A 26,915-nucleotide genomic window follows, 5' to 3' on the forward strand; every position below is an offset into this window, starting at 1 on the left:
GTACAAAACATCCTGATGCTGGTCAGAACCATTGCAACTCTATAATGATTATACCTATAAGAGTTAATAGAAATGATAATATTTATTCCCAGTATTTGAGATCTCTAGGGAAACTGGTAGTTTGATATTCTCAATCAGGGACTGCAACATTCATGAAACAAACTCAGGCAAGGAATTGATCCCCATCATTGTAACCAGGATCTTACACTGGCTTTGGGGATAAAGGTGATTATATTAACATACACTTAAAGGAAACCTGTGACTGCTCCCCTCCAAAATCCCCATAGGAATTTAATAAAACAAGGGACTAGAACTGTCTATACATGCTTTGGCTGTTCTCATATTTCCTATAGAAAGGTGCTTATCTTTCTATACAAAGGATATCTATAAAAGGATTTATCTCTTGAACTACGTTATTTCAAGGAAACCCAGACGCTTTTACCTTATCAAGTTTCATTGTCTTTTCTGCAAGATAATTTGAGTATCTGATATTTCATTGTATGGTTTAGTAAACTTCAGATCTTTTCTGCATGGCTTGTAAAACAGGGATTTTATAAGCTATTTAGTAGAGTTCAGTCATCTTTATCTTATATATACATGCATATATGTACATATGAGTATATATAAACTATATATACTCATTTGTTTTTTAATATATACATGTACTGAAAGTATCACCGAGCTTTGATCTGAGGTTTTTGCACATTCCTCATACTTAAAATTATTGAAAAGGAATATTTGGATAGGATAATTTTGTTCAATTATCTTAACTCTTTGCCACATATTTAAGCAATCAGTTCCATCGGTGCAGGAAAAGACATGTTCTGGGGTTGTACATATTTTGTTGGGACCATCTCCCCACCACCCAGAGTTATATATTCATTAAAATGTGAAAACTATAGTTATGTCTGGAGGTACTTAGAGATTAATGGGTATATATAGGATTTCAAGACTGGAAAGAAAAAGCGTTACAATTTGTACTGTAGTTAAATGTTTTATAGTGCTGTGGGAAACTGTAGTTTACTGCTACAGATATTTCTGGAAATTTCATTTATTTGTGCCTTAAAAATATTAAGTGGTTCCAGCAGAGATGTATCATTCTCAATGTCTGTAGTAAAACTAAGGTAAACATTGTCAGGTATCCAGGACATCTATCATTAAACTGCTTGTTCCCAGATTATTATAATAAAAGTTAAAAATTATAAATACACCCAGACTTTATAGGACACAAATATTGCTGTCTACCTACATTTATAAACCATAATTTAAGGAGTTATTATATACACACTCATGTAAATCTATGCACATAAATACTGTGTGTGCGAATACGTATACCTTTGTCTACATTTTAATTGCCGATAGACTGAAGCAGTTCAACAGATTTGAGGTCTTTACCTCCTGGGATTCTGTGGAGGAAAGGATTTTACAATCCATGCAGGCTTTGCCCTTTGTTATATTAGGCTATTAAATAGATGAGAAGTCTTTCTTCAATATAAACTGGACCCATGGTATTGAAACCAAATTTTGAACAAGACTAAAACAGCAGGATAAATTAGTATCTGCCATTATTAGGAAGAGGAAAGGAGGATGAAAGAACTCATGATTAAAATATTATCTTTCTGTGCAGTGTAGATAGCACTATTTTTAAAACAATATTAGCTAAATAATATTAATTAATCAATGGGATTTCATTTGCTTATGCCTGTCCTGGCTACTCAGTTTCCCGAGCATGTTTAGGGCTTTGCTGAGAGCCTCAAGCTGGTGTGACTGCAGCTACATTCTGCCTCCTGCTTGTGAAACATCATGGCCTTTACAGCCAGGCACTAAACTATAAGATTTATGTTTCTGGAGCCACTGAAACTTTAGGAAGATTGAATTTTTCCCCTGTCCCTTGGAAAACGATATGTGAAAACTAATTTTTACCTCACCATTAGGTTATTTATGACAGAAGCACGCACACATGCAGGTCGTGAATGTATAGCACACAGATCATGTGTTCTGCTGAGTGTTTTAAGACCTGTGGGGTGCAGGGAGTGGTTATTTTGTGTATCTGCCTGGATTAAAAGTAAATATATGTAGTTGCCTGGGACAATGAGGAAGGCATTTGATGGCCCGAGAATCTCCTTGCATAACCCCATGTGTACAGAAATTGCAGTGTTTCAGGGTGGTTTTAGAGCATCTAAGCTTCCAATTTATTATTTCTAACTCTGTAAAGATCTCAGATGGCCGTCATCATTGTATGAAAATGTCTACGGCGTTCAGTATGGTTTGAGACTTTGTGTCAGGCACAGGAAGGCAGAAAGAAGGACCTTGGAAGAACCTCCAAGAAGTTACAACCTTCATAGGAAAGACAGACAAATGAGAGCACAATCAAACGCAATTTCTTTATCAAAGAGGAATTAAGATAGAGAATCTTAAAGATGAAAATGGAGCTTATAGCAGTGAGCAGAGACATTCAGCTTTTGTAATATTGGAACCAGGCATTAAAGAAAGAAGTTTGTGCAAACACAAGAACATAATGTAGTAGGGTCCTAATCTTATGATTATTCTTGGAAAAGTCTTTTCGTACATGGAAAATCAACAATATACTCAATTTCATACAGATGAGTCCACAGAATTAAAATTAAGCAGTGTAAGCAGTGTTAAAGGGCAAATGAAAAAGTAATAGAACATTAAAGAAGTCTACAACCTTATATAACACAAATGAGAAGTTATATACAGATTCCAAACTGTGCTACAGCTTCCTAGGTTCACTGAAAGTTTAAATAAAAGCAAGCTGTGCCATATAGCAGCTAGAACTATTTATGCAGTTTAAGACTACATTTTTTAAGAACCTTATGTAATGTAGCAAGGAGATGTTTCAGTGAAAAAAATTCTGAGCATAAGACATGCATCCATCTTCAGGAATGAGCCATAAGGTGTCTAAACACTCTTCTACGCAGAACTCAATCCAAAACTTGTCATTTGGAAAAGCACCCTTTGCCAAAGTATATTTGCCAAAGAAGATTAATTAGTTCTGTGCTTTAATAGAAAATACACATTTTAAAACCTCCTCAAATATTCATCCATTTGAGCAAGATGGTAGATGTTGCCTTTTTAGGACTTATGTCTTCAGTGCTCCTTCAGTGTATGTTGAGGACTGGTCATGTTTGCAGTCAACCGTATGATCATAGATGAGTTTATTTAATAGAATTAAGTGGTTTGGAAAGTTAGAGCAAGACAGAAAAATGTAGCTGACTTTGCAATAAAAAGTGTAAAATCTAACATTGAACTGGATAACTCTTTGAACTAGAAATATTCCTAATAAGTAGAAAATAAGAACATATTGTTCTGATTTACTTCTAATAAATAGCTTCCTTAAGGGACCATTTAATCACATTTGTTATCATTCTCTATTATGTTCCTTATTGATTTTATTAAGCTTTAAGGTTAAAAAATGAGAAAGATAATATTCCAATAAAAATAAGAGAAATATTCCAATAAAAGTAACAGAAATTGGCCCTTAGAATGTTTTGTGCATTTTTAACTGAAATTAATAAAATTTTGAAATGACAATTCTTTCATAATAAAAACGTTCATTTATACTGATTTGGAAGTCTTAGCCTAAAAGAGAGGAGTGGTATAAAACTTTGAATACAAACTGGAAGAAAAGCTCAGGCTAAATTATCAAGCCAGTACAATCAATACTTGGCCTAAGTCAATACCCTGTCTTTGATATGCCAGATGCTTTGTGAGGAAGTGAAACTCAACCTTCCCACTCCCATAAATTATCTATGTATACAATATTATCCTATGGGGGGAACCTAACTGGGGAGATCCTCTCATGTCTTGAAACAAAGAACTCTGTGTTTCCTATGACCTCTCTTGACTGGTGTAGCAAGGATTGTTTCTATTCATATTAAAATACAGTATTTAATCAAAATACTTTTGTTTCCAGTTACCAAAATTTCAGAGGGATCCTATACAGTTTAAAGTATGCTTGCACTAATGTAATCTATTATACTTATAATCTATTATTACCATTATGTTTTAGGTACTTTACTACATAACATAATGTGCTACTGAGATGATAAGGCATTACTGCCACAAGCTTGAGTATCCTCAGATGATTGATCAATTTACAGGGACAGATTTACTGATTTACTGTTTCACTGAATTGCAGAAAATTTTCCAAAGCACTGTAACAGTTGTAGGTTGAGTACAAGGAAGCACTGGCATTTCATGATTCCTGAAATGATTCATGCAATGCTTCTTCAGGTGGGTCTTTAGAGCACATCACTATTGAGGAATATACATGCATTCAGAGACTGCCACAGTAATTTCTTTATAATGATGTTGTGGTTAGTAAAGGTCTGTCCCTCTTTTTTAAAAAAAGACTATTTTGTGAATTATAAAACACAGCAAATTTTAAATAAAATAAATAATCAAACATAAAAGATATATAAGATATGTAAGATTGACTTCCTTCTAAGTTTTATTTTGAACTGAGTTTTGCAAAACTCTTCATACCCTAATGGAGATTTTATTATAGAGATTTTGATTCCAAACGTTGAATCTGTGAGCATAGGTCTAATGTAAAGTAATTAAAAACTGAGGTGAATGAAAAAACAGAACTAGAAAGAACCACAAAATATCGTTGAATCTGTCTAATATTTACCTAACATAAAATACCAATTTTAAGACTCCTCAGTGATGGAATTTTCACAGTTTTTGTACAAATTTGGGATTAATGTTTTATTACTGTACTGTTAGAAAACTTTTTCCCTAATATCTGTGTTAAATTTCCCTCATGGCAACTTCATGGATCTGGAGAATGGATTATTCTCCTTCACTTCGCAGTTTTATATCCTTGCAGACAGTTATTTTTCAGTTAGCCTTCTTATTAAGATAAATATTCCAAATTATTTTAATTTTCTAGTGTTATGATCATTCTTTGTCTTTGTAACCCTCTCCAAAAAATGACTTATTCTTGAAATGCAATATACAGAACTGGAGACAATATTCCAGTAGACACCTTGCTGATGCTTGGAACAGCAGAAAGCTTACTTCATGTGTTTTGGAATGATTTTCTTCCTATTCTGTACTTTCTTTCTTTTGCTTCGTCACCTTTTTGTTTATCTGAAGAGGAAATTCTGATTTTCCACTAGCTAGCAGTTTCCTCTACATTCATAAGAAAATTATATTTAACTCAAGTTAAATTTATTTATCCCAAGTTCAACCACCATAGAGATGTGCAGTATACTGGAAGCCACCAGTATTAAAAATCTCAGTATCAGCCAGAGATTGAATCAGTGTTGACCATGATATGCTGCGAATGCAGCTGTATTTGTTTCACTGGTCACTTGCTAAAAGAAACAAGTAGTGGGTGATTGCATGTGTGATGCTTTATACATATGAGGATATTGTCACAGTTTATTTATTTAAATTCTATAGAGCCTATAAGTTAAACATAATTTTGCCTGTTAGCAATTTGAATATAACTATCTAATTAATACTCCTTGAATGTTAGACTAAGTCTAATATTAAATATTAGAGTATTAAATATTTAATATTAGAGTAATTCTATGAAATAGAATACAAGGATTCAATGAGGACTGAAGAGTGAAAGTTGAAACACTTGGTTTGGACAAAAAACAATGTATATTGTGGGTGTTGTAGTGCAGAAATCCCTATATTGATTTCAGTGGGAGGTGGTTTAGATGGTCATACACACTCTGTAAGCCGCTGTTTGTTTCTCTGTCATGAGTAGTATTTGGAAAACCAACTTATTCTGATTTAAGATTAAGATCTAAGAGACTGTATTTATAAGACACACTACTAGAGAAATCTATGAGAAAGCAGGGACACAAGACTGCATTAGGCAGAGCAATGAAGTGCTAAGTACCAAGCAAATAATCCACTGTCATTAAGGGGCAACTCAGAAATGAATGAGTTTATTTTGTTGCCTTAAGGCTTGAACTCTGGGCATTTTACACTATCCTGACCGCCCCCCCCCCAAAAAAAAAAAGAAAGAAAAAAGGGGGAAAAAAAACCCTCAAGAAAACACTAAAATAATCACCAATAACCCAAAACAGAGTTTCTATAACCAATGGTTCTCAAGACAACTTGTTTGACTACATATAGAGTTGCTAGTTTGCTTTTCTGGTTCTCTCTACAATTGAAAACCACCAATATTTATTCAAATTTCTTGAGTAGTTTTTCCTTGTAAAGACTACATACAAAAGATCAACAGGCCTTCCTGTACAACCATTTTGTCTACCAATTGATTAGATATTTTGCTTTGATTCCACAAAGATAGATCTGATGAGTTCGCTGGAAGTATCAGGGTGCATCATCTGTTGCCTTTGCTGATGCCACAGGTCCTGAGAGTTGTACTAGGATCTGAGGAAAGTTCTACCTCTGACAGATCACTTCTTTGATTTGGCACAATATATTTTTCTCTCCCTGCCCTCCAACCGCAGCTAAACCCAGCAAGGCTAGATATGGAAAAATAGTGTCTGCATTTTTCAGCCTAATGTGCACTTTCTGTATCATGCTTAAAACCAGGTGAGGCTGCTGCAAACCAGATGCAGATTGGCTTGTTAATGGCTGGGAATTAATCATGGTCTTTATGTGCTGTCCGTATTCATCTTCCTTGATTTCATGACAAAAATACTGGGAGAATGAATTCTGTATTCACACTGGTTCCTACCACTTGTATCTATAGTGTAGGAAGGTTGTAAATATGTTGCTTTCTGAAATCTTTCTTGTGGACAAATATTTTGTAGGGGACACTACTTTTTAAAATAAATATAATAAATATGGGCATTTTCTACATACAAATAAGATTACATTTCTCAGTGAAAAACTCCTGCTTAACCCCTCTGCAAAAGTCAAATAAATCATATGTTATTCTATACCTTTCAACTTCCACCTTATTCCCACTAAGATTGTTTGTTTATTTGTAATATTATATAGCTTTTAATGTTTAAGATGTTGCCTTTAAATTTGGCTCCCAAAGTACTTTCTCAGTGTGGTAAGGGAGGGTAGGCCTTCCCTCAGACAGAAAAAGAATATGAGGAAAAAAAAAAAAGATTTTCTTTGGTTAACATTGTCCAGCATTACTAGAACGTCTTCAGACATGCAAAATGGAACAAGAAAAAGCAGCACTCACTAACACGATCAGTTCTACTGGTACTCCCAATGCTGTGCAATGTATGTGCATGGTAGGAGGGAGAAAATCTACTGTTGCTTGAACTTGCATTCTTATGTTAAGGCGCTGTCTGAGAGCCTCATGTCATCTGGATATCATAGAAGTCCTTACAATGTAATTACATGGGACCAACAGTACTTGATCAAAGTAAAAGAAAAAGCTCTTGTTTCTTTTATAAGCCATCTGCCACAAACTATTATCGTTTACTTAGCCCCTAAGTTGCAGTTTCTATTTTAATAGTTCTAGTAGTGTTTGGGTGGTTTCTGTGAAGATTATTCAATAAACATTGTCCAGAAAAAGTCAGATAGTTTTAATGCATAATCCTCTGGAATGTTTATTAAACAATAACACTGAACCTTCTGACAGTTTTATTTCTGAGAATTTTATAATGTTATTAGGTATCCCATCGGTAATCCTGCATTACTGAAAACTCCTGTGAAATGTAATGATTCTTACTGAAAGCAGATGCAGCTGAATTCATAACAGGGACACCAATGTACTGTAGAAAGAGTGTGCGGTGGGGTGAAGGCTGTAGAAAAGACTTCTGTTTCATTTTTGCAACACGAAACAACTGAATTAAAAAGAACGAGCAATACATTTATTTGAAAATCCAAATGCACAAAGTAAATTCACATGAAAATACAGTATTTCTTCAATCATTACAATTAATATTGTAATGCATTGAATTTAAGTCCCTTATAGGATAAAGTGGTTGTTAAAAAGGCTCAAAACCTTAATGTTCTTTAATTTACTTCTGTGAATGGGTTTCTGTGGGTTATTTATTTTCTGTGAAGCCATCGAAGCCACCAGGCAATGACCTTCCTATCACCTGTAAATAAATACTATTCCTCTTATCTAATTGTGAAGAAAGCCACATCTAAGGTTCAGCAAACTCTATATAAAGCCTCCAAGTGATGGGAGGCTTTGTATACAGCTTAATGCTTGCCCATAATGAACCTAGTAAATTTGGTTTCCTGCCATAAAAATAGTAGGTGAAATCATGGCTTATTGAAGTCAATGGGAATTCAATGGGAATTTTAGCAAGGCCAGGATTGCAATCAGAAAATCTACACAGCAATCTATGACTGATGGAAGGAGGCTAATCAGTGTAATAAAGCCTTCATCCCTGCTCTAATTACTTGCTGGAGTAAGTGATTCCTGCTACTCCTGAGATGTGCTCACAAAAACTGTTGTTGCAAAGCACTGAACACTAAATATATACAAAAGCATTTAAGGAGTGATTCAGAACAGGAAAATCAGCGTTGTTGATGTAATGAATCAGTCGCGTATTCAACCCCAGGCTGTTTCAGGGGTGAGTAACTGAGGGCAATGACCCAGGACTGCGTATCATGGGGAGCATGCTAGACTGTGATAAGTAAGAGTACAAGTCATCCAATACGCCTTAATCTCTGTCTGTGTCCCTGTGAGCCAAAACCTGCTGCTCCCCACAGAGGCAGTCAGATCTTTCATCCTTTATATCCTTTATATGATGTGGATTTAAAAAAAATGCAGCAAAACATTCAGTAAGAAATATGAATGTCTTTTTGTCTTCTGTTTTTCATGTCTTTAGCCTGCTTCTCTTCATTGATGTGTTATAATAACTGTTTTCATTGTAGGAAAAAATAATTTATTGAAATTTTGTATTTTGCTGTATGAAAATCAATAATTTCACCTCCTAGAGAGTGGAAAAGAGCTTTAAAGATAATCTCAGTGACCTCCAAAGGTTCAAGATCCAAATAAAATTTCTTAAATAATTATTTTTGATATCGTGATTTACCTTTTGATCTGTTGATCTTTTTTCACTCGAACTATCATTCTTAAAATTTACAATTTATAATATTATGTAAGCTTCTTGTGAAGAGCTCAAAGCTATCTAGTATAATTGCTCTTTTCAGACTATTCTCATTTCCAGGAGGTGCAGCTACTACACCTCTGCAGGGCACAAATAGCACAGATGCACTACATGGCCCACATAGAGAAAGCCACAGGTGAATACCAGGTGAAAAATTAGAAGTCCTCATATAAGAGTACAAAATTCTGAACCAGAATACGGAGAAGAGCAACAATCCAGTTTCTGGAGCTCATAGTGATTATTTACCACCAAGAAATAGTGTGGAAAATAAATATAATAGTTAGAAGGCCAACAAGGAAGTAAGGGTGACTAAAAGTACACCATTTGATGTGAAAAAAGCTTACAGGCAAAATCTAAAAGCATGGTAGAAATATGATGGACCTGAAAAATCTTTCTTGAACTAGTTTAATATCTACAACATTTATTTCACAATAACAAACTTGAACTGGGCAGTAAATTTACACCAAAAATGGGAAATGGAGACATCCACTGCAGACGTGTTCTTACTGTACACAAAGTTTTTCTCAATTATTAATCACCCTCATTTTAAAACTTTTCAGAATATTCAACACTAACCTTTCTTTTACCTCTTTCTTTACCAATCTGGACGTGTTCAGCCCAGAGTGATAACCTGGAAATTCAGAGAAATGTTTTTGTGGTCTGAAATTGTAGAATATTCACTCATTTTGCTTTCAGCCAAGATGAATATTCAGTGTTTTTCCAGACTGGAGGTATATTAAAAAAAAAAAAAAAAAAAAAAAAAGGAGGTGCATCTAAATGATCAAATTTGTAACAAATCTTTTTCACGGCTCATGCTTGGCTCATCCACTGATGTATAGTAGTTGATCTGCACAGGAATGTTTATAGATAAGATGAAAGTGACTTTTCTTATTAATCACACATTGTATATTTAACTCCTGCTCCTTTCCTCAGTCTTTAAATCAACTCCATGTGGTTCTTACTGTACAGAAAGGCTTACGTTTCACAGTGAAACATGGCTGCTGCAGGAGCTGGCCCAACTTGATTAAAAATGAACTACTAGGTAAAGCACTGGTTGCTTAAATCTGGAATCACCTACCAATAAAAAAGAAATACATGACCAGACACAAATTCAAACGGAGGACCAAATTGTCACTGGATGTAAATTGGCTTGGCTTCAGCTGGTTTCAGATAAATATATTGAAGCCCATGTTCTGGGCTGCCTTTGATTTGTGCTTTGCAGAGCACATCAAGCAACATGCCAGAATGGTGATCTTATAAAAAGGTCATCATGTTCTAGATTCATATCGAGTTCACTGCCTTTTGTGGCAGAGTCAGGATCTAGGTAGAAGAAATAGAATGACCCAGCCTATGTCAAATAAAGCAGATGAAAACAAAAATAAATGATGAAACCCAGTTTGTTTAGAAGGTCCTTATTCAGATTCTGTTCAACAGACTGTAAATGTAAGTCAAACAAGAAAGTAAAAGCAAGGCAGGAAAGCTTTCTATATCGATCATTCCTGATCATTAGTTTTCTTCTGTTTTTCCCATTACAATGTTGCCATTCCCTTATAATTTCCGAGTATTCATTACTGAGTCTATGAAATACTGTGACAATCTGAGCTGAGAAAAATCCACAGCTGAAAGACTGTGAGAGAGGACACAGGACATGTGAGGTAGGAAATTGTAGGATCTCTTCCAGGAGGGACTCAGTTAGCACTTACATGTAGGACCTGAAATTTCCCTGTGGTGAACTATGTTCTTTCTTTTTTTTTTTTTTTTTTTTTTGGGGGGGAATGGATTTTGGAGTTATCCACACATATTTACCTTCAGATATTTACCAAATCCTTGACATGCGTCAGGGTAGGTAGGTTCATTCCACCTTATGCCATATGGCTGTGATACTTGGGAAATTATCAAGACTTGGTGATTGAAAGGGATCCTCCTGGATAGCCAAATCCCTTCCCCTACAGTCACAAGGGGATGCCCCAGAAGAGTTGAAATTTCACAATGATTCAATGATTGTGAATTTCACAAAATTCACAATGATGTATGCCCATGAAATGGTAACGCCTAAGTTTTACTCTAAAATGCCAACGTTATGACTTCTTTTCTTCTCCAGCTTGAGAACTACATTGTGGAGAACATGAAATCAGAGATGGCCCAGTTGCAGCAGAACGCTGTGCAGAACCACACGGCCACCATGCTTGAGATCGGAACCAGCCTCCTCAGCCAGACAGCAGAGCAGACGAGAAAACTCACTGATGTTGAAACCCAAGTAAGTTCATAGAGTGGTTTGTTGGAAGCAGAGAATTGACTGAGAGAACCTTCCTCATCCTCTTTCTTTTCCAACACAGGGTGTTGTAACGCGGGGCTCCAAGGAACAGACACGTTTCCTGTTTATTGGTGGCAACAACAGTGATGGTCGATCCTTGTTAGGTGGTTTTCTTTGGATTTCATTTGGTCAGTGTATTTAGCTCTGTGTGTGTGTAAGGCAGGCTGAACTGGCTAGGAAAATAAACCAGCTTTTAATTTCAAATAAACAGTCCAGCTACCCACTGTGAATTATTTAAGTGTCAAGCTAAATGCTTTCAGGCAAAAATAGAGACTTTGATCTACATTTTTGTTTACGTCCTTATTGTTATAAGAAGGTTTGTTTATTTTCTACAAAAAGTTTCCAGCTACTTGAAAAGTAGTCGACTTCTGCAGCTTTTATGCTGCAAAAAGAGAACTTAGTAAAGTTCTATTTATTTGTTATTCCTGTAGAATTTATATGAGCACAAAAATCATTGTCATGATTCAAAAAATAAGGGTATCACTATCTTAATGCAAAGTACAGTTTTGTACTGGACTATTTCTTATTACGCTGATATATGTACTCCTTTTTGTATTTTGACTTATTCTCTCATTTCTACAATGATCTTTGTAGCAGGCATCTACTTACCAGGTGAAATGAATTCATTGTTCATTTAAAATAAGTAAATTCCTGTGTTTCATTTATTTTGTCTGTTCTAATGGACTATGCAGTTCTTGAGAGATTGTATTGCCTGTCCTAACATTGCTCAGGTTTACAATATCATTACCAAATTATTACATAATTGCATTCCATTATATTAAGGAACAATATATTAAAGAACATAATTAAGGAATTATGAAAGAATAGAGGTGTTCTCATTAAGTTTAGCTAGAAATTATAGGCAAAAGGTGTCGCTACACTGTCTTACATGTATACTCTGTACCTTTGATTTTCTACAGTTTGATTAATAGACGACCACATACTCTTAAAAGTTGTGAGCTCAAATGTCCATTTCTAAAAGATGATGTATTGACTTATGAAACATTAGAGTTTATCTTTTCCAGTATCAACAGAATATTTAAATGTAGGCATAAGAGGTGAAGACTATAGTATCATATTCTTAGCAAGGAAAATTAGATATAGGAACTTTCCTTTATACCCCAACTGACCTGCTTAGGTTAAAATGTCATGTATTCATTCGCTGTCCCTTGACACAACTAGGTGAGAGACAAAACACGCGTTACCTCTGTCTCACTTCTTCCCCTGAGGAATCAGATAGAGGCAATGCTAATCAGATAGTGGCTGTGCAAGGGGATGGAGGGCTCCCTCCTTCTCTATCTATCATTGAAAACTTTAAAGAAAGCTCAAGTGGGAGGTCTTCCCTGTTGCAGTCCTTGCTCTAGTTGATCCAGATCATGCCAGCAGCCATTCCAGCTCAGTGGCAGCATTTTCCACCTTCTCTCCCTCAGCAAAAGTCCCTGTAGTTCCTGGCTCTTTTAGCAATCAGAAAACAGTGGTGCGGGTGGTTCAGTAAAGTGAATAGAGGCTGCTATTGGCAGTGATGGAGGAAGCCAGAGCATAGCAAAGAGGGGAAAGTCAGTGGGATGCAAGGAGGAAAAGGGCAGGCCAGGATCTCATATCTGTAGTGATGAGTAGAAATAACAGGGAGGGTGCTCCTACACACCTGAGTAAGGAGGAATCAAAAGTACAGAACACACAGAGCTTTCAGCTCCTTGAAATCTCAGACTCCTCTCAAGACCATATCCATCCAAAATCTAACTGGTTCACTTTAGGTTCTCTTTTCCATCTGAAGCTCTATTGGCGTTTTGCAGTTTGTTTCATAGATATATCCTTTAGAAAATTACTGGTGCCTGTCTCTTTAACCTATGCAAAACATTAATCAATTCCTTCATCAGTGTTCTCCCAGATCTCTCTGAAATTCCAGTGATGCCTCCTAGCCAATCTGAATATGCCCATCTCTAACCACAAAAAATTATTCATACTGATTAATTCCAACTTTTTTTAAATCTCTCTACCCTTTAGAAAGAGCAAATCACTGAATGAGTGTTGAGAACTTCAGGAAAACATTTGCTTAAATTGAATTTGAGTGCCAAAGTTTTTACTTTCTGAGGTACAATTAGGCATGTAATAAGAAAATATTACCATATTATCCTATGATGACAGGGATAACAGCCAAGGGGACCTGACAGATTTTGTTAAGAAGGCATCAATTGGTTACATCTCAGCTTTTGTGTGCAGAAATACCTATAAAGCTATTCATACACACTCCTCAGGACCCCATGTAATAAAAGATGCTATATCAATTAAATAATCATCAACATTCTTGACTATTGTGTTCACTTTTGAACTACTTTTATTAGAATATGTTGTCTTTCAATTAGCTGGAAGGCTTGTTTCAGTCCATTCTGCATATTAAGGCCCTGTGCTATTGATACAGAGTGCCACTAAGGTCAAAAACAGCTCCATAAAGGAGCTGCAATGCAGAGGACCACAGCCTTCATCTCAAAAATCTGTGTAAGAGTGCAAGTAGTGCTAAGATAAGCAGACAACAGTCTTCTGCCAACATGGCAAGAATAATCTCAGGGGAAAGCTGTAGTAAGACCTCTATTTACAAACAGCGGATGCAACACTTTGGCTTCAGAGCAAGTACTCTAGCACTCTCCTGATTTAATGTTTTGTAGGAATATTTGAGGCATGCCTCTTGTTCTTCCCATTGCAATAAAACTTATTTAGTAATCACCTTTCCTTCTTTTAATGGCCTACTATTATTCTGAAGGGTTCCAGAATATCAGCTGGTAGATATCAGTGTAGCTTGACTAAGTTCATTTGCTACAGCTGAGCAGCTAAGGTTAGGAAATCAGGGCTATTTTTTTTTTCTTTCCCTTCATGGATCATCAAATCAGAATGAAATGGTTGTGTTAACGCTTCTGTTGCTGTAACAGCACTATGTAAACATTGTCTTTTATGTTTTTATTGTTTTATTTAATTTGTCATTCAGGTGCTAAATCAAACATCCAGACTTGAAATTCAGCTACTGGAAAACTCGCTATCTACATACAAGCTAGAAAAACAGTTGCTACAGCAGACACATGAAATCCTCAAGATTCATGAGAAAAACAGGTAAGAATAGGCAGTGGTCTCTTAAACTCTTTTTCTATTCCTTTAAAAGTGCTATCTGCATGCATTATTTTAATCTCTTAATGAACTGGAGGAAGGTAATATAGTAAGTGGAAAGTCTAGCTAATATCTGCTTTCCTGCTAAAAAGGTGTCAACTGACTATGTGAGCCACAATTTGAAAAAAGCAAGTTGATTTTTCTTTTAATGCTTTCTCATATGTAATGTAACTTTGCATCTCTGCTTCATGGCAAGGTAGTCTTATTTCCCTAGCTCCTGTTACTGAAAGGTGTGAAGATAACTTGTATGAGCATTTACAAGCAGACAAATACTAAGAATAAATTATGAGATTATTGACTAATTTAAAATGTATAAAAATAAGAAAATATTTGAGGCTTATCTTTCTACTGTTAATTGATATGAAGATCCTGTAGAAGGATACATTTCTTTTTTTGAAAGTAAAGTAATATTTCATAAGATGTTGCACACATGGAGCTATGTCTGGCTAGAACTAAGTTTTCCAGTATTTGCTGTACTCAATATTGATATAGGAAATAATTATATTTCCTAATTGTATTAAAAGTGAGGTAGTTATTGAAGTAGTCTATTGAAGGCTCAGTCTATTCCTTAAATGAGGATGGGTTACTGAGAAGTGTACCATGGTTCTACTGCTGCACCAGAAATTGAGTCAGTAAAGATAAAACTGGGTGTTATATAAAAGGAGTAACAACACCATAGCACTCTAGGCAAGAAGCTATTGGAGATAGAAGGAAAAAAAAAAATGTCTCGGGGAGATGTAGTTGCTATTTGTTATTAAATTGTAAAGCTGATCAGATAATTTACCATTAGGGCCATTGGTTACGAGAATTGACAAATTATTCAATCTAACAACTGTGTACAACCAGGCATTATATCAAATATTATTCTGGAGCAGTTAGATCATGCTGAATACTCTTGATTTCCATAGATTTCCCCTGACCAATTGGAAATATGGATAGATTGCTATGGATAGATTACTGTGGGTACTATGGATAGATTAACCCTGATTTCTGTTACCTAGAAGTTCAGTAATTCATCTAAACTGCATGTGCAAGCTATCCTTGTAGTGGCTGGACAGAGTAGACATGTCCAGGAGGATGTTTATTTTTGCATGTTTTACATACCTATTTCAGTTTGAGATTAACCCAAACACTATTTTTTTTCTTTCAATGTAAGTAAATACTTGTGTTGTTATCTGCTGCAATCTGGTTCCCCACAAAAATTTATTGACAATGTTCAAGAGACTGAGTCATTTATGTGATCTCTTGTGTACTTAATAATCTTTATTTATTTATTTATCTTAGCAATGTGTCAGGGTGTAAAGCCTCATGTCAGTAAATAAATTTGACTTGAACTGACCTTTGGCTTAACTGACATTATGATGAAATGGTCTGTGACATGACAAAGTGGTCTGAGTTGGTCTTTAGGGAGGAGAAAAAAAAAAAAAGGAGAGTATGTTAAAAAGCATTTTTTACGCTCTTGTTTTTCTCAGCTAATAAACAGGAAAAAAATTACAAGGAGAATGAAGCAAAGACCTGATACACACTTTCCGGGTTCAGTTGCTAATACTTTTCTCGAGAGTTAGAAAGCTAGAGAAACGTTAGTGTTATAACTACAGTAAAATATGAATCATCAGCTTCTGTAGTATCATCTAAGTCTGACAAATACCTCATAATCCTGGCCTTTTAGATCCTGATCCTAAAATTGTGTATGCATGTGTCGAGGTCAATACAGGACTAGTCTTTGATATTGTAAGATATTACTAGGCTGAACATGTCAATTTTTTGGTTTATCTTTAACAGCATTAAGACTGCCCATTAGGCATTGTTCAGCTGAAAGGTCTTCATCACTCTATATATCACTTTCCTTCAATAGAATAGGGAAAAGTCCTTCTATTTATGTTGCCTACATGACCTGTAATCTTTTTCTGAAAAGGGCTTTTCATTTGCAGTAGGTGACTACCATAATGGAAAATGATATTACTATTATAATCCAAAAAATAATCAGAACAGATGGTGTTCTATGGGCAGATCATTACTTTCTCTGTGTTTCGATTTCCTCTATGATCATGATCTTAATCACTTTGGGAGAACTAGTTTCTGGATGAAAGAAATGCAAAATATAATAGGAATAATAAGTCACTGTTGATGTAGTACAGTAACTTTTATATTATCCTTAAAGAAAATGAACACTTCCTATCAACAAGGGACCAGTGTGTGCTCTTTAGACTAGAAATTTAACTATTCTTGGCCCAAAACCCTTTACTTCCTGCCTCTGCTGGGAAGAATGGCCAATTATTTTTCTTTTTATTCCACTGAAATGAACGATATTCCATGGCATATAAGTGGAATCACATTTGCCCCAGAATCTTGTTTCTACTGCGCGCTTTCATGCCATAAATAATTTAGTCTTGTGGGTTCCCACCCACTATACTGTAAATGGTGGTTTCCTCTATTGGCCTTTTTTCCCACAAGAGGTTTTTAAAAACTACTGTAATTTATTATTGAAAGATTTCCTTGCTTAAGTGTCTTCCTGTGCATTTTTTTTCCAAAGTATAACAGCTGCCTTTAATTGTGTCCTGTTTGTTTCAATATGCAAGTGTGACAGTAACTTTTTATTTTTCATAAAACAAGAGGATAAATGTAAATATGCATCTTCCCTCAGTAAATAGTAGAAGTAAAATTTAAACTTATAATCCAACTTGTGTTTGCAGAAAATTAAACTGGGCAAATATGGTCAGTACAAAACCACTTTATCATACAGAAGTAAATGATGCAGGAATAACTTTCGAATCTCTGCTTGACTGTGTCAAAAGCAAAGAGGAGGAAAAAAAAACCATGTAAGGATTTTCATGTTTTACATGGAAAATTTTGCATATACCAAAAATAAATGCAGATTTTTCACTTCACCTTTCTGATTTCAACGACTAGTCTTATCACTGGTGTAAAAAAAACAGACTTACTGAGGCCAACTGGTGAGGAGACTTAAGAGCAGGAATTTGAAAGTCCTTAAGAAATATGAGGACACCTCCTTAAACCTTTCAGACCACCTACTCAAGTTAGAGCAGCCAGCACCTGACAACAGAGGAAGTTTCCCTCTTGTAAAAGCAACTGCAAAGCAGCTATCTCAATGAGAAAATACCAACTTTGCACTCAAAAGGAAGCCTTTAAATCCTCTACCTGTTTGTCTTCCCATACATACATAATACAAGAAAAACAGATCTACATGGCCAAAGACTTTTTCCTTGTGTAATGTTTTTATCTTTATTTATAGAATACCTCAACAAAGTAAATGATTTTTATCTGTATGTTTAATGTCTATTTTTTTTTGTTTTTGTTTTAAGATTATTTTTAATGTGAAAGAAGTCCACCTCTAGGATCTGGTCTATATCCTGTTCCCAACAGTCTAAACTGAGGCCTCTGGAAGGAAAGATTAAAAAAAAAATCTGAAACTTCCACTGTCTGGAATGGATTAGTGAATAAACTGCATGCCTTATAAGAGAGATTGTCCAAATCAAACTTTTCTTCCTCCACAGAGAGCTACAAAAGTACTTTCTACATGTTCTACTTCATCACCTTTCAAAATGACAGCAGCTTTCCCTCCAAGTTGTGCTTTGACATCTGTCCTGGCCCTCTACCCTCTCCTTTTCGGGTTTTTGGTGCATAAGCTTTTGTGCACAGCAAGTTGCACTGAGGTGTTTCCCTGGCTTGGGTCCTAAAAAACTTAACACTCCTCTTGTCTGGTTGCAAACAGACTCTAGATTCCTGGCCTCATCAAGGTCAGGAGGCTGGGCAGAGAGGTAAGGTTACTGAAAAGAGCAGTAGTCTTTTTTTTTCCGCCCCCATCTTCCCCTAGTGTAAATGTAGAAAATGTCTTTTAAACAAGAACTCCAAAGGTTGATACCAATGGATAATACCAATATTTATCCATCCTAATAATAACATTTATTTCTTCACAACTTCATTCTGTTCCCAGAATGCCTGACTGTCCTTCAAAGTGCACGGTGCATTTATATGTATGCACGTATATATGTCTTTGTGCATATATAGAGTTAATTATGGCAAATAGTAATTTATTTTTATTGTGTGCATTTTAGTTTCCTTGATTGCTTTATCCATCTAGATGAGCAACATTTTCAAATATATAGGAAAATAATACAGCAAACTTGCAGTAAAAAGCCGCCAGTCATTACATCATGACCATGCCATTGCTGAAAATTTTTATGAAGTTATATAATGTAACAGTTTTGCTCAACACTCACAGATTGCTTGATTAATTAGTGTGGAGAAAGCCTTCTCTTTGTTTTTTATGACTTCTTTTATAGGAAGTGCTAATTTCTGAAAGCTAGGAGAAATATTTCCATTTTAAGCCCATCTTGATAGTGTCTCCTTAAAAATTTGATAAAATAATTGTACCAACACTTTTAGTAAAATTGTTCCTTCATGGTACTTAGTTCTTAGAAATTGTTTAATGGGGGAAGAAGAAAGAAAACAGAATGGTCCAACAATCCCTAAAATGTCTAAATATCTCTGTAATTAATTTCAAAATCAAACATGAAAATTTTCCCTAGGGGAAAAAAAAGTCAGATTCATATATTAGATATATGTTTGTATAAATGAACTGTAAATACAGTACATATGAAAATCCTAGCCACATTGGAGTCAAAGGTCATATGAGTGGCTTGTCTCATGCTATTTAAGAGTGTCATCCTTCAGAAACAGGCCAGTGCAGAAGACTCTACCATATGTGAATTTTTCACTTTTTTCATTATGAACAAAGATTTCTCATTGATTCTTAGTAAAACAAAATGAAATGTAGTTGTTATGGATCTCTCACGGGTGTATAAGGAGTGGTCCTATCCTCATGAGTTCTTATTTGTTGTAGATTTGTGTGTTGTGTATCTGTGCAAAGATTGCTGCAGAAATGCCTACCCCTTCTTTAAAATAGGTTAGTTTTGCCATTTATAATGACATTTAATCTACTTAGAAAACTAAAGTAACCAAGTGCTGTTATATGCTCAGCTTTCTACCACATGTTGTTGATACAGCACTCGTAAATATTAGGATATATTATTGCTAGAGCCATAAAACATCTGCTTGCTGTCTCTCTCAATTGATGCCAAACAGGGAAGCTCTAAACATTGTTAGCCTCTTCCTTCTTGCTTGACGTGGCCAATGTTACTACAAATAAGACTGTCATCACCATGACTTCATTTACTTGAGTCTTAAGAGTATAGTGGGAAACAATGCCTGTATTGGGGGTGGCCAAGGCCCCTTTTTTAACATAAAATCATTCAGATGTGGACATGTAGATAGGAGGTTATAAAATTAGAGCACAGGTCCATACTACACTGCGATGGGGATGAAGATAAGGGAACTTATTAAGTCTTTCTTTGCCACTTCACAGTAAAGCAATATTCTGATTTCAAGAATGGCACTGTCATCTACACTGAAAATAAGCAAAACTTCTGGTGGATCATAAGATGGCAAACTGAAAAGTGGCCAGATCTAATTGCCCTTGCATGGTGTCGACCTTGCTCTTGTCCAAAATTCATTGATATACCTGATCCTCTATCAGAAAATCTGAAATGTTTGTTTTGACTTTAGATTTTAATAATTCCCCTGAAAAAGTTGACAGAATAGATAGAATTCCATAGAATATTTGGATTTTGATGAACAGTGTCAACCTGTTCAACATTAGTCTGAAATTCTGCATAATACAGCTCATCAACTTTCACATACTAATTATAATAAATAATAAATCAGCCCAAGGATCCAGGGTATAAGTGTATCATTTTAATGAAAGAGCTCAAGGGATGAAAAAAATCAATCATGAGTCTGACAAGGTGTTAAAACAGACTATGATTCTCAGTTATAAAATCGGTACTTTGTCTGAAATGGAAATTTTCTGTGGTCAGTTTTGAATCACCTGAAACTTTTTATGCCTTTGTTACTAATTAATGAGTCTTTTAGAATATGATATCATGTTCCCTCTTTTATTTGGGAAAGAAACTAACCTCAAGAGAAAGTTCTCTGCTTTCCTATCCTTTCCTCTCTCTCTCTTTTTTTTTTTTTTTTTTTTTTTTTTCCGCCCCTCCTTACCTAGATTTCTCTTGTTTTCACAGAATTGGATATGTTGATCTTACAGAGTATATTTTCTTCTGTGTCTCTGCAACTCCCACATTTATAGTGTTTCAGAAAAAGTGATTTGCTGTTTGGTTTAGGTATCTTAAAAATATATACATATACATACATACATATATATATATATATGTATATATATAAAACTCCAAATTGTGTAGCAAATACAGGATATCTTCTAGAAACAACTCCATATGGGTTTTATTACATTTTTCAGTTAGTTTAAATGACCTGAAATTATGCAGGCATTTTGCCACTGATCTATTATCCAGAAGCAAAAACAAAAGTGAGAGGAGAGTGAAAATGAATAAAATCCCAGTGTGACCTGCAGAGAAAGAGGTTTGTTGGCAAATTTGTAACCAAAAGTTGGTCTACGGGCATGAGAAGCACCTCTTCTGCCATGCACAGTGGAATTACTTTCTTTTCAGTATCAGAGGGAATTAATTCATTTTTTTTTTTTCTGTCAAACTTCCACCATAGCATCAAAGAACTGGCTAGAAAAGACTTTTTGTTCAGTGGTGACATATATTACCATCCTTTGTAATTACAGTTCCTCTAAACTTACATATATATAACCTAAAATGCCTTTGATCTCCTTAAGTTGCCCACTTTTGACTCAGGACAGAGATGGTTCTAGGAAAAGTGTATCAGTCAGGAGAAAGTGTTTGCATACATGTATATAATGTATAAAATTATTCATAACAATAGTGAAAGAAAGTGCTTCGCTTTTATCTCTGTCTCTCTCTCTGAGGAGCCTTTTGTGCAACTAGAAAAGAGGGGATAGAGGATCTGTATGGTTTCAAAGAAAGCGCTAGGTCCTTAAAAATGCAGATGTCTGGTTTATCTTTTGGGAAAACAATATTCTTCTTAATATGGAAACAGATACCACTTACCTGGTGTGCAGCTGCTTTCCCAGCTTTCACAGAGCAAATGAAAGGATGATTTTTATCTAGATTTTATCAGGATCCCCTGATGGAATTGCATGGTTCCTAGCATTTACCTCCTTCCTTCAGTTTCAAGGCTCTTTACAAACTCTTCCATAACTCTTTGACTTTTGTCTCTTATCATATTGACCCATCAGTAGCATTTTCTGCAATGTCCTGTTCTACTCTAGGCCTGTCTGCATAAACTACAGCACACAAATTTTACAAAATATAGCCTTAGAGAATTGTTATGCTTGGGTACCTGATAGAGTGCGTGAATTGACTGATCATTTTAACACTGTTAGAATAGATTATTTATGTACTGAATTCTATGGTGAAAAGTAAAATACCTCTTTTATGTATTAGTAAATATGTTGACTTGAAATGATATCCATTGATTGTTTTACTTTATTTTAGTTTATTTGAGCACAAAATATTAGAGATGGAAGAAAGGCATAAGGAGGAACTAGACACTTTGAAAGAGGAAAAAGAGAACCTGCAAAGCTTGGTTACCCGCCAAAGCCACATAATCCAGGAACTTGAGAAGCAATTAAACAAGGCAACAAGCAACAACAGTGTCCTACAGAAACAGCAGCTTGAATTGATGGATACAGTTCATACTCTAATCAGCCTCTGCTCCAAGGAAGGAGGTAAGAAAGCAACATTATAAAACATTAAAAGGAGTAGTAAATTCCCTCTGAAGTAAGTGCTGTGTTTTTGGAGAGGCATGATGAACCTACTGCAAAACAGAAAAGTACGTTATAATTGAGGACAAGGAGCTATTGAGAACCGAGGAATCAAAGCAAGGTTCATGCAGAGCTAAGACTGGCTCTTTTACCAGCAGTCACATTTTGACTTTAATTGTATTGAGGTGTTGTACCATGACCTTAGCCAATGTAGGCCATCACAACGCCATTGACTTCAAACTATCAGTGCTTATTTCTCCGAACATCAGTCTCCTTCTGTTAGGAGCAATCTGACCAAATGTGGGCATTTCTTTTAAAGGTGTCTGCCTCTGAGTTGTTTTAGACTTTCTTTATAATCCATGGAGAAAAATGGGCTCTAAATGAACAAAAGTAACCTGACACTTTATACATGTATGTGGCTTATAAAGCAATGATGCAGGCATTTATGGTGCTGTAGTCATCTAAACTTGTGAGGTAACTCATCTCTTAAATGAGTTTATATTTGTAACAAGGGATCAATTTTCTCTTTTCTACCTCACTAGAATTTGTTTATTTGTTTTCAGGGCATGTTAGGACACTACAAGGAAATATAGAAATGATATTTCTTTGAAGAAGGGATAGACAAAGCATCTGGTACAATTAATAAACTGTGTAAGGAAAGTCAAAAGAGTCATAATTGTCTACATGTTAATAGGTTTTAAGAGTAGGTTTTATATATGTGTGCACACAATTTTAAAATCCCTTTTCGTGAAGTTTGCTTTTGTTAGCAAATGTGATTCTTGAAGATTTTTTTGAGAAAGAAATGTAGATGGAATTTTATCTTTCAAATACTAACGACACTGCAAAATGTCTCGGAAAGAAATTCCACTCGTCAGGACTGTTCAGGGGAGACAAATGTGAGGCATGAAAGTGGGACACTAAAGCACAAATGAGTAACAGCAAGCAAAATGGTCAAAGTCATTCAGCAAGGAGGGCAGGAGAAAGGGAGAGATATAGGAGAGGATGTCAGAGAAAAGGTATAGGCCAAAAATTGCAGCTATGAAACAGGGTGAACAGCTGTGTCTGGTGTGGCTAACAGTTGGTTAAAATTACTGTTACGGAAAATCAGAATTGAAGTTGAGAAGACTGTGATCTATCTGGGAAGATGTTGTGAGAAACCCTTTTGAGGTAGGCTACAGGGCAAATGGAGAGAAACTAGTAGATGTGCAGGTTGTGCTACTTATTTGGTGAACATGGAAGGGCAGATGAGAGAGGCCTAATTGCAATTAATACTGGCACTCCAAAGAGCCTAGCACATTTGTCCACTGTAATTCTAGAGCTCTAAGTGCCAAAAATGACTTCTTTTTAATAAATAGCAAAGAAAAAACTCTCATCACCTACATCATTATTTAATAATAGGTTTAAGAGACAGAAGGACGTATTAGATCATTCAGACTAGCCATCTCAAGGCAGTGTGGGCTTGCTCTCTGCGATATATTCCCATACAACTTGTGTGGTTTAAAAGTGAATTGCTCCAGTGACTGGGATTCCTGCTCTACATTTGGAAGTGTTGCATACTCTGACCCTCATTGATAGACCACTTTTTTTTTTTTTTTTCCTTATGTCTGTTCTAAGTGTTCCCTTCTGCTTATTCTGCTATACAGTTCCCCAGCATTTTGAATTAAATAACATCCTTCAGAGGAGACTGTTCTCAGACTAACAGAGAAATCTCGTGAAGCAATGCAGATCCTCTAAGATGTTTTACGGCCTCTTGGCAAAGAAACCTGGCTAAGTTTTGTCCAGGGTGTTCTAATAGAGCTCAGGAGCATTTTAAAATTAATATAAATTTGAAAGATATATTATTCTCAGGCAGAGATATACTACAAGTTCTTTTTAAGGTTAAAAACAGACTTTTATAAACATCTTGAACTTGATTCAAAGGAGAAGAAAAAAAAAAACTTTTCCTAAACTTAGTTTCATTTATCAGATGCTTCTTATAATGGCTGAGTGCTTATGTGAAAAGTGGTAGTTTAAAATTGGGCTTTTGAATCCAAATTCAGGTGCCTGGAAATCTGATTTTTTCAGCACTGCTTTAATTCTGATTAATTGTGGGGAGGGAAAAAAAAGAAAAGAAAAAAAGGTTCAGCCCAATTAAATGCCTAAATATAAATTTAGTAGCCTAAATGCAGCACTTAATTTTTGACTCAAGTTCTTTTTCATATTAATATGTTCAGAATTCTCCTTGGGTTGCTTTTAATTTTGCAGAAACACTTTCACTTGCTACATACTTACCAAAAGTATTGGTCAGATAGTGTTAAGTAGTTTTGCAGTTGAAAAAGGGGCCAGGCAGATTAGAATAGTAATATTGTTCTGTAGTTCAAGACCACTTTAGCAAAAGCTAAAGCATTTGGTTTTGCTGAAGATTTCTACGAGCTTTAGTCATTGCTGAAAATGGAAAAGTGCCCAGGCTGGGAAGCACAGCTGAAACTGCTCTAAACTTCGCGCACAAAAAATTGGTTAGACAGCCTAGCACAAGTATTTATGTGTGCACTTATGTTCAAAACATAAGTTACACTGTGAGAACTGGTGTTTATTGCAAGACAGAGAATAACAAAATGTGATACATAAATCAATGACACCTCTTTCGTCTTAAAATGCATTAAATCTTGGTGTAAATTAATAGGACGTATAGCAGAAACCAAAGTAGTCCAAAAGAGAATAGAACAGTGGAAATAATTAGACACCTGGAAGGACTTTCACATGAGGGAAGAAAAACCATTCTCTTCATATGAGTAAGAAGGTATGTAGGGGGATGTTATAGGAGCATGCAAAATAACTAGTGGTAGAAAGAAAAGGAGAAGCCTATAACATTGAGAGATATTCTCCACTAATAAAAGGTAGTACTTGATTAAGGAAATACAACATAATACTTAGATTAGGGCTTGAAAAAGATGCGTCCCCTTAAACTTCAGCTGGAAATTTGAAAAATTAGCACAACCTAAGCAAGGTATTGTGTCTAGAGGGTCAGATTGTCAAAATGGAGACACCACACAGGTAGGAAAAAAGGAGCTGAGGTATTACAAAATATAGCTAAATCACATGGTATTTTGAGAATATCTGTGTAACTTGATTGCATGTTCAACCATAAATTAAACGTAAGTGCACATATTATTAGAATCAAGAAGTCTTCCACAAGATGAATCACAGATAGCAAAATGGTGTTCTCCTTTGTGTAAGTTATAGGATTCAGACTTCGCTGAGGGAACCTGAAGGCATTTTTAAAACCTTTTTATTATTATTTTTATTTTAAATGAATGGTACTGCTGAATGACTTAACGTGAAACTAAGCAGGTGAAAATCGTTGTTCTTTGATTACAAAACGTGAGATAAACTTCTTCCAGTAATGATATCAGAAGATTAATTTTTGGATTAACTTAAATAAATTGGGGCACTTTGGGAAGTCTGCCTGCTGAGAGTCTGTGATGAATTTAGCCTGAGCTGGGTAGAGATACGAGGTTGAACAGAAACTGCTTTGGTTTAGCTTTACCCTCTGAGAAGGTTATTTGACCTAATGCTTGTTACTGGATGACAGCTTACAACATAATCTTCTTTGGTACTTCCATCACAACTAGATAATGTTTGGAGAACTTTTGAAGGACATAAAGAAAAATGAGGAGGAGAGGAAAAAATGAAAAGCTACACAGAGGATTCATTTTGCTTGCTCATTTTTCATATAGACGGACCTAAAAACAAAGTCCAGATCCACTTTTAATTTCAGTAATCTTATATACATGGAGTTTTCAAATATCCGCTTCTGCTACAGAATGTTTTTGAGGTAGAGGACACCTGTAAATCTTGGAGTAGATGGTGGATTTGATTTCCAAAATACCACCCACGTCTCTGTCCCAGAGTGAGCTATTCTACGTTTTCAGTTAAATTTATTCCCTAAATATAGACACTCCGCAAGATCAAAAAATCTGCAATTGCAGGATATTATGGGGACCCACATACCTCCATTTTGGCCTGTGTCTATGGCTAACTAGATTTGTCACATTATTTATTATCTAATTTTCAGGCAGGTGCAACAATCTTGGCAGGAGCTGCTGATAAATTTATGAAGAAATATATATATATTATATATATATATATATATATATAAAGTTCTTCAGACACTAGCATTCCAAATGAACAGTTTTTTGAGCAATGGGGAAACTCAAAGTAACTTTTTATGGATTAAGTAACCTCCAAATTCAGTTTTGGATAAAGGTCTGAGTCTTTTCCACAACAAGAGAATAAAGAAGTAGAAACCTTGAGCTGAAGGCTTTCTTAATCACAACAGAGATATTGCACAAGTATCCCTAGGACTGTAAAAGCCCCTGGTGGAAGCTAAGAAATAGTTTAGATGGAGATCATAGCAGTTGTTTGCATAGATTATCAAAGATTTTATAATTATCTTTTTATTAAAACTGCTCACTTCCCATTCTACTTTGAAGTGACTTTGAGGATTAATTTTTATTTTTTAGTCTTAAAAGTATGAATGTAAACATAGGTAGTTTTGGCTCCTACTATTTCTTCCTATTCTGAGACTCTAAATTTTCCAGGATGCAAATATTATTAGGATTGTGTGTCCAGACCTGAAAGTTTAAGAACTCCAAACTGCTATTCCCCTCATTATCTACAGGTATTATGCCTA

The 26,915-nt window shown here is 35.3% G+C and overlaps 1 protein-coding gene across 1 annotated transcript in view; it reads left to right on the forward strand.

Annotated features, from left to right (window-relative positions):
• The window catches only part of ANGPT1 (angiopoietin 1), a 149,761-nt gene that overhangs the window by 56,158 nt on the left and 66,688 nt on the right, over positions 1-26,915 (forward strand). The window contains exons 2-4 of the mRNA XM_088536346.1: positions 11,146-11,301; positions 14,339-14,460; positions 21,975-22,207. Of these exons, the coding sequence (XP_088392472.1) occupies positions 11,146-11,301; positions 14,339-14,460; positions 21,975-22,207 (511 nt within the window). The remainder of the gene's footprint in view (positions 1-11,145; positions 11,302-14,338; positions 14,461-21,974; positions 22,208-26,915) is intronic.

The sequence above is a fragment of the Tinamus guttatus genome, unplaced genomic scaffold, assembly GCF_059628265.1.
Source record: "Tinamus guttatus ecotype Peru unplaced genomic scaffold, ASM5962826v1 Tinamus_guttatus_pri_ptg000659l, whole genome shotgun sequence".
NCBI classification, from domain to species: domain Eukaryota; kingdom Metazoa; phylum Chordata; class Aves; order Tinamiformes; family Tinamidae; genus Tinamus; species Tinamus guttatus.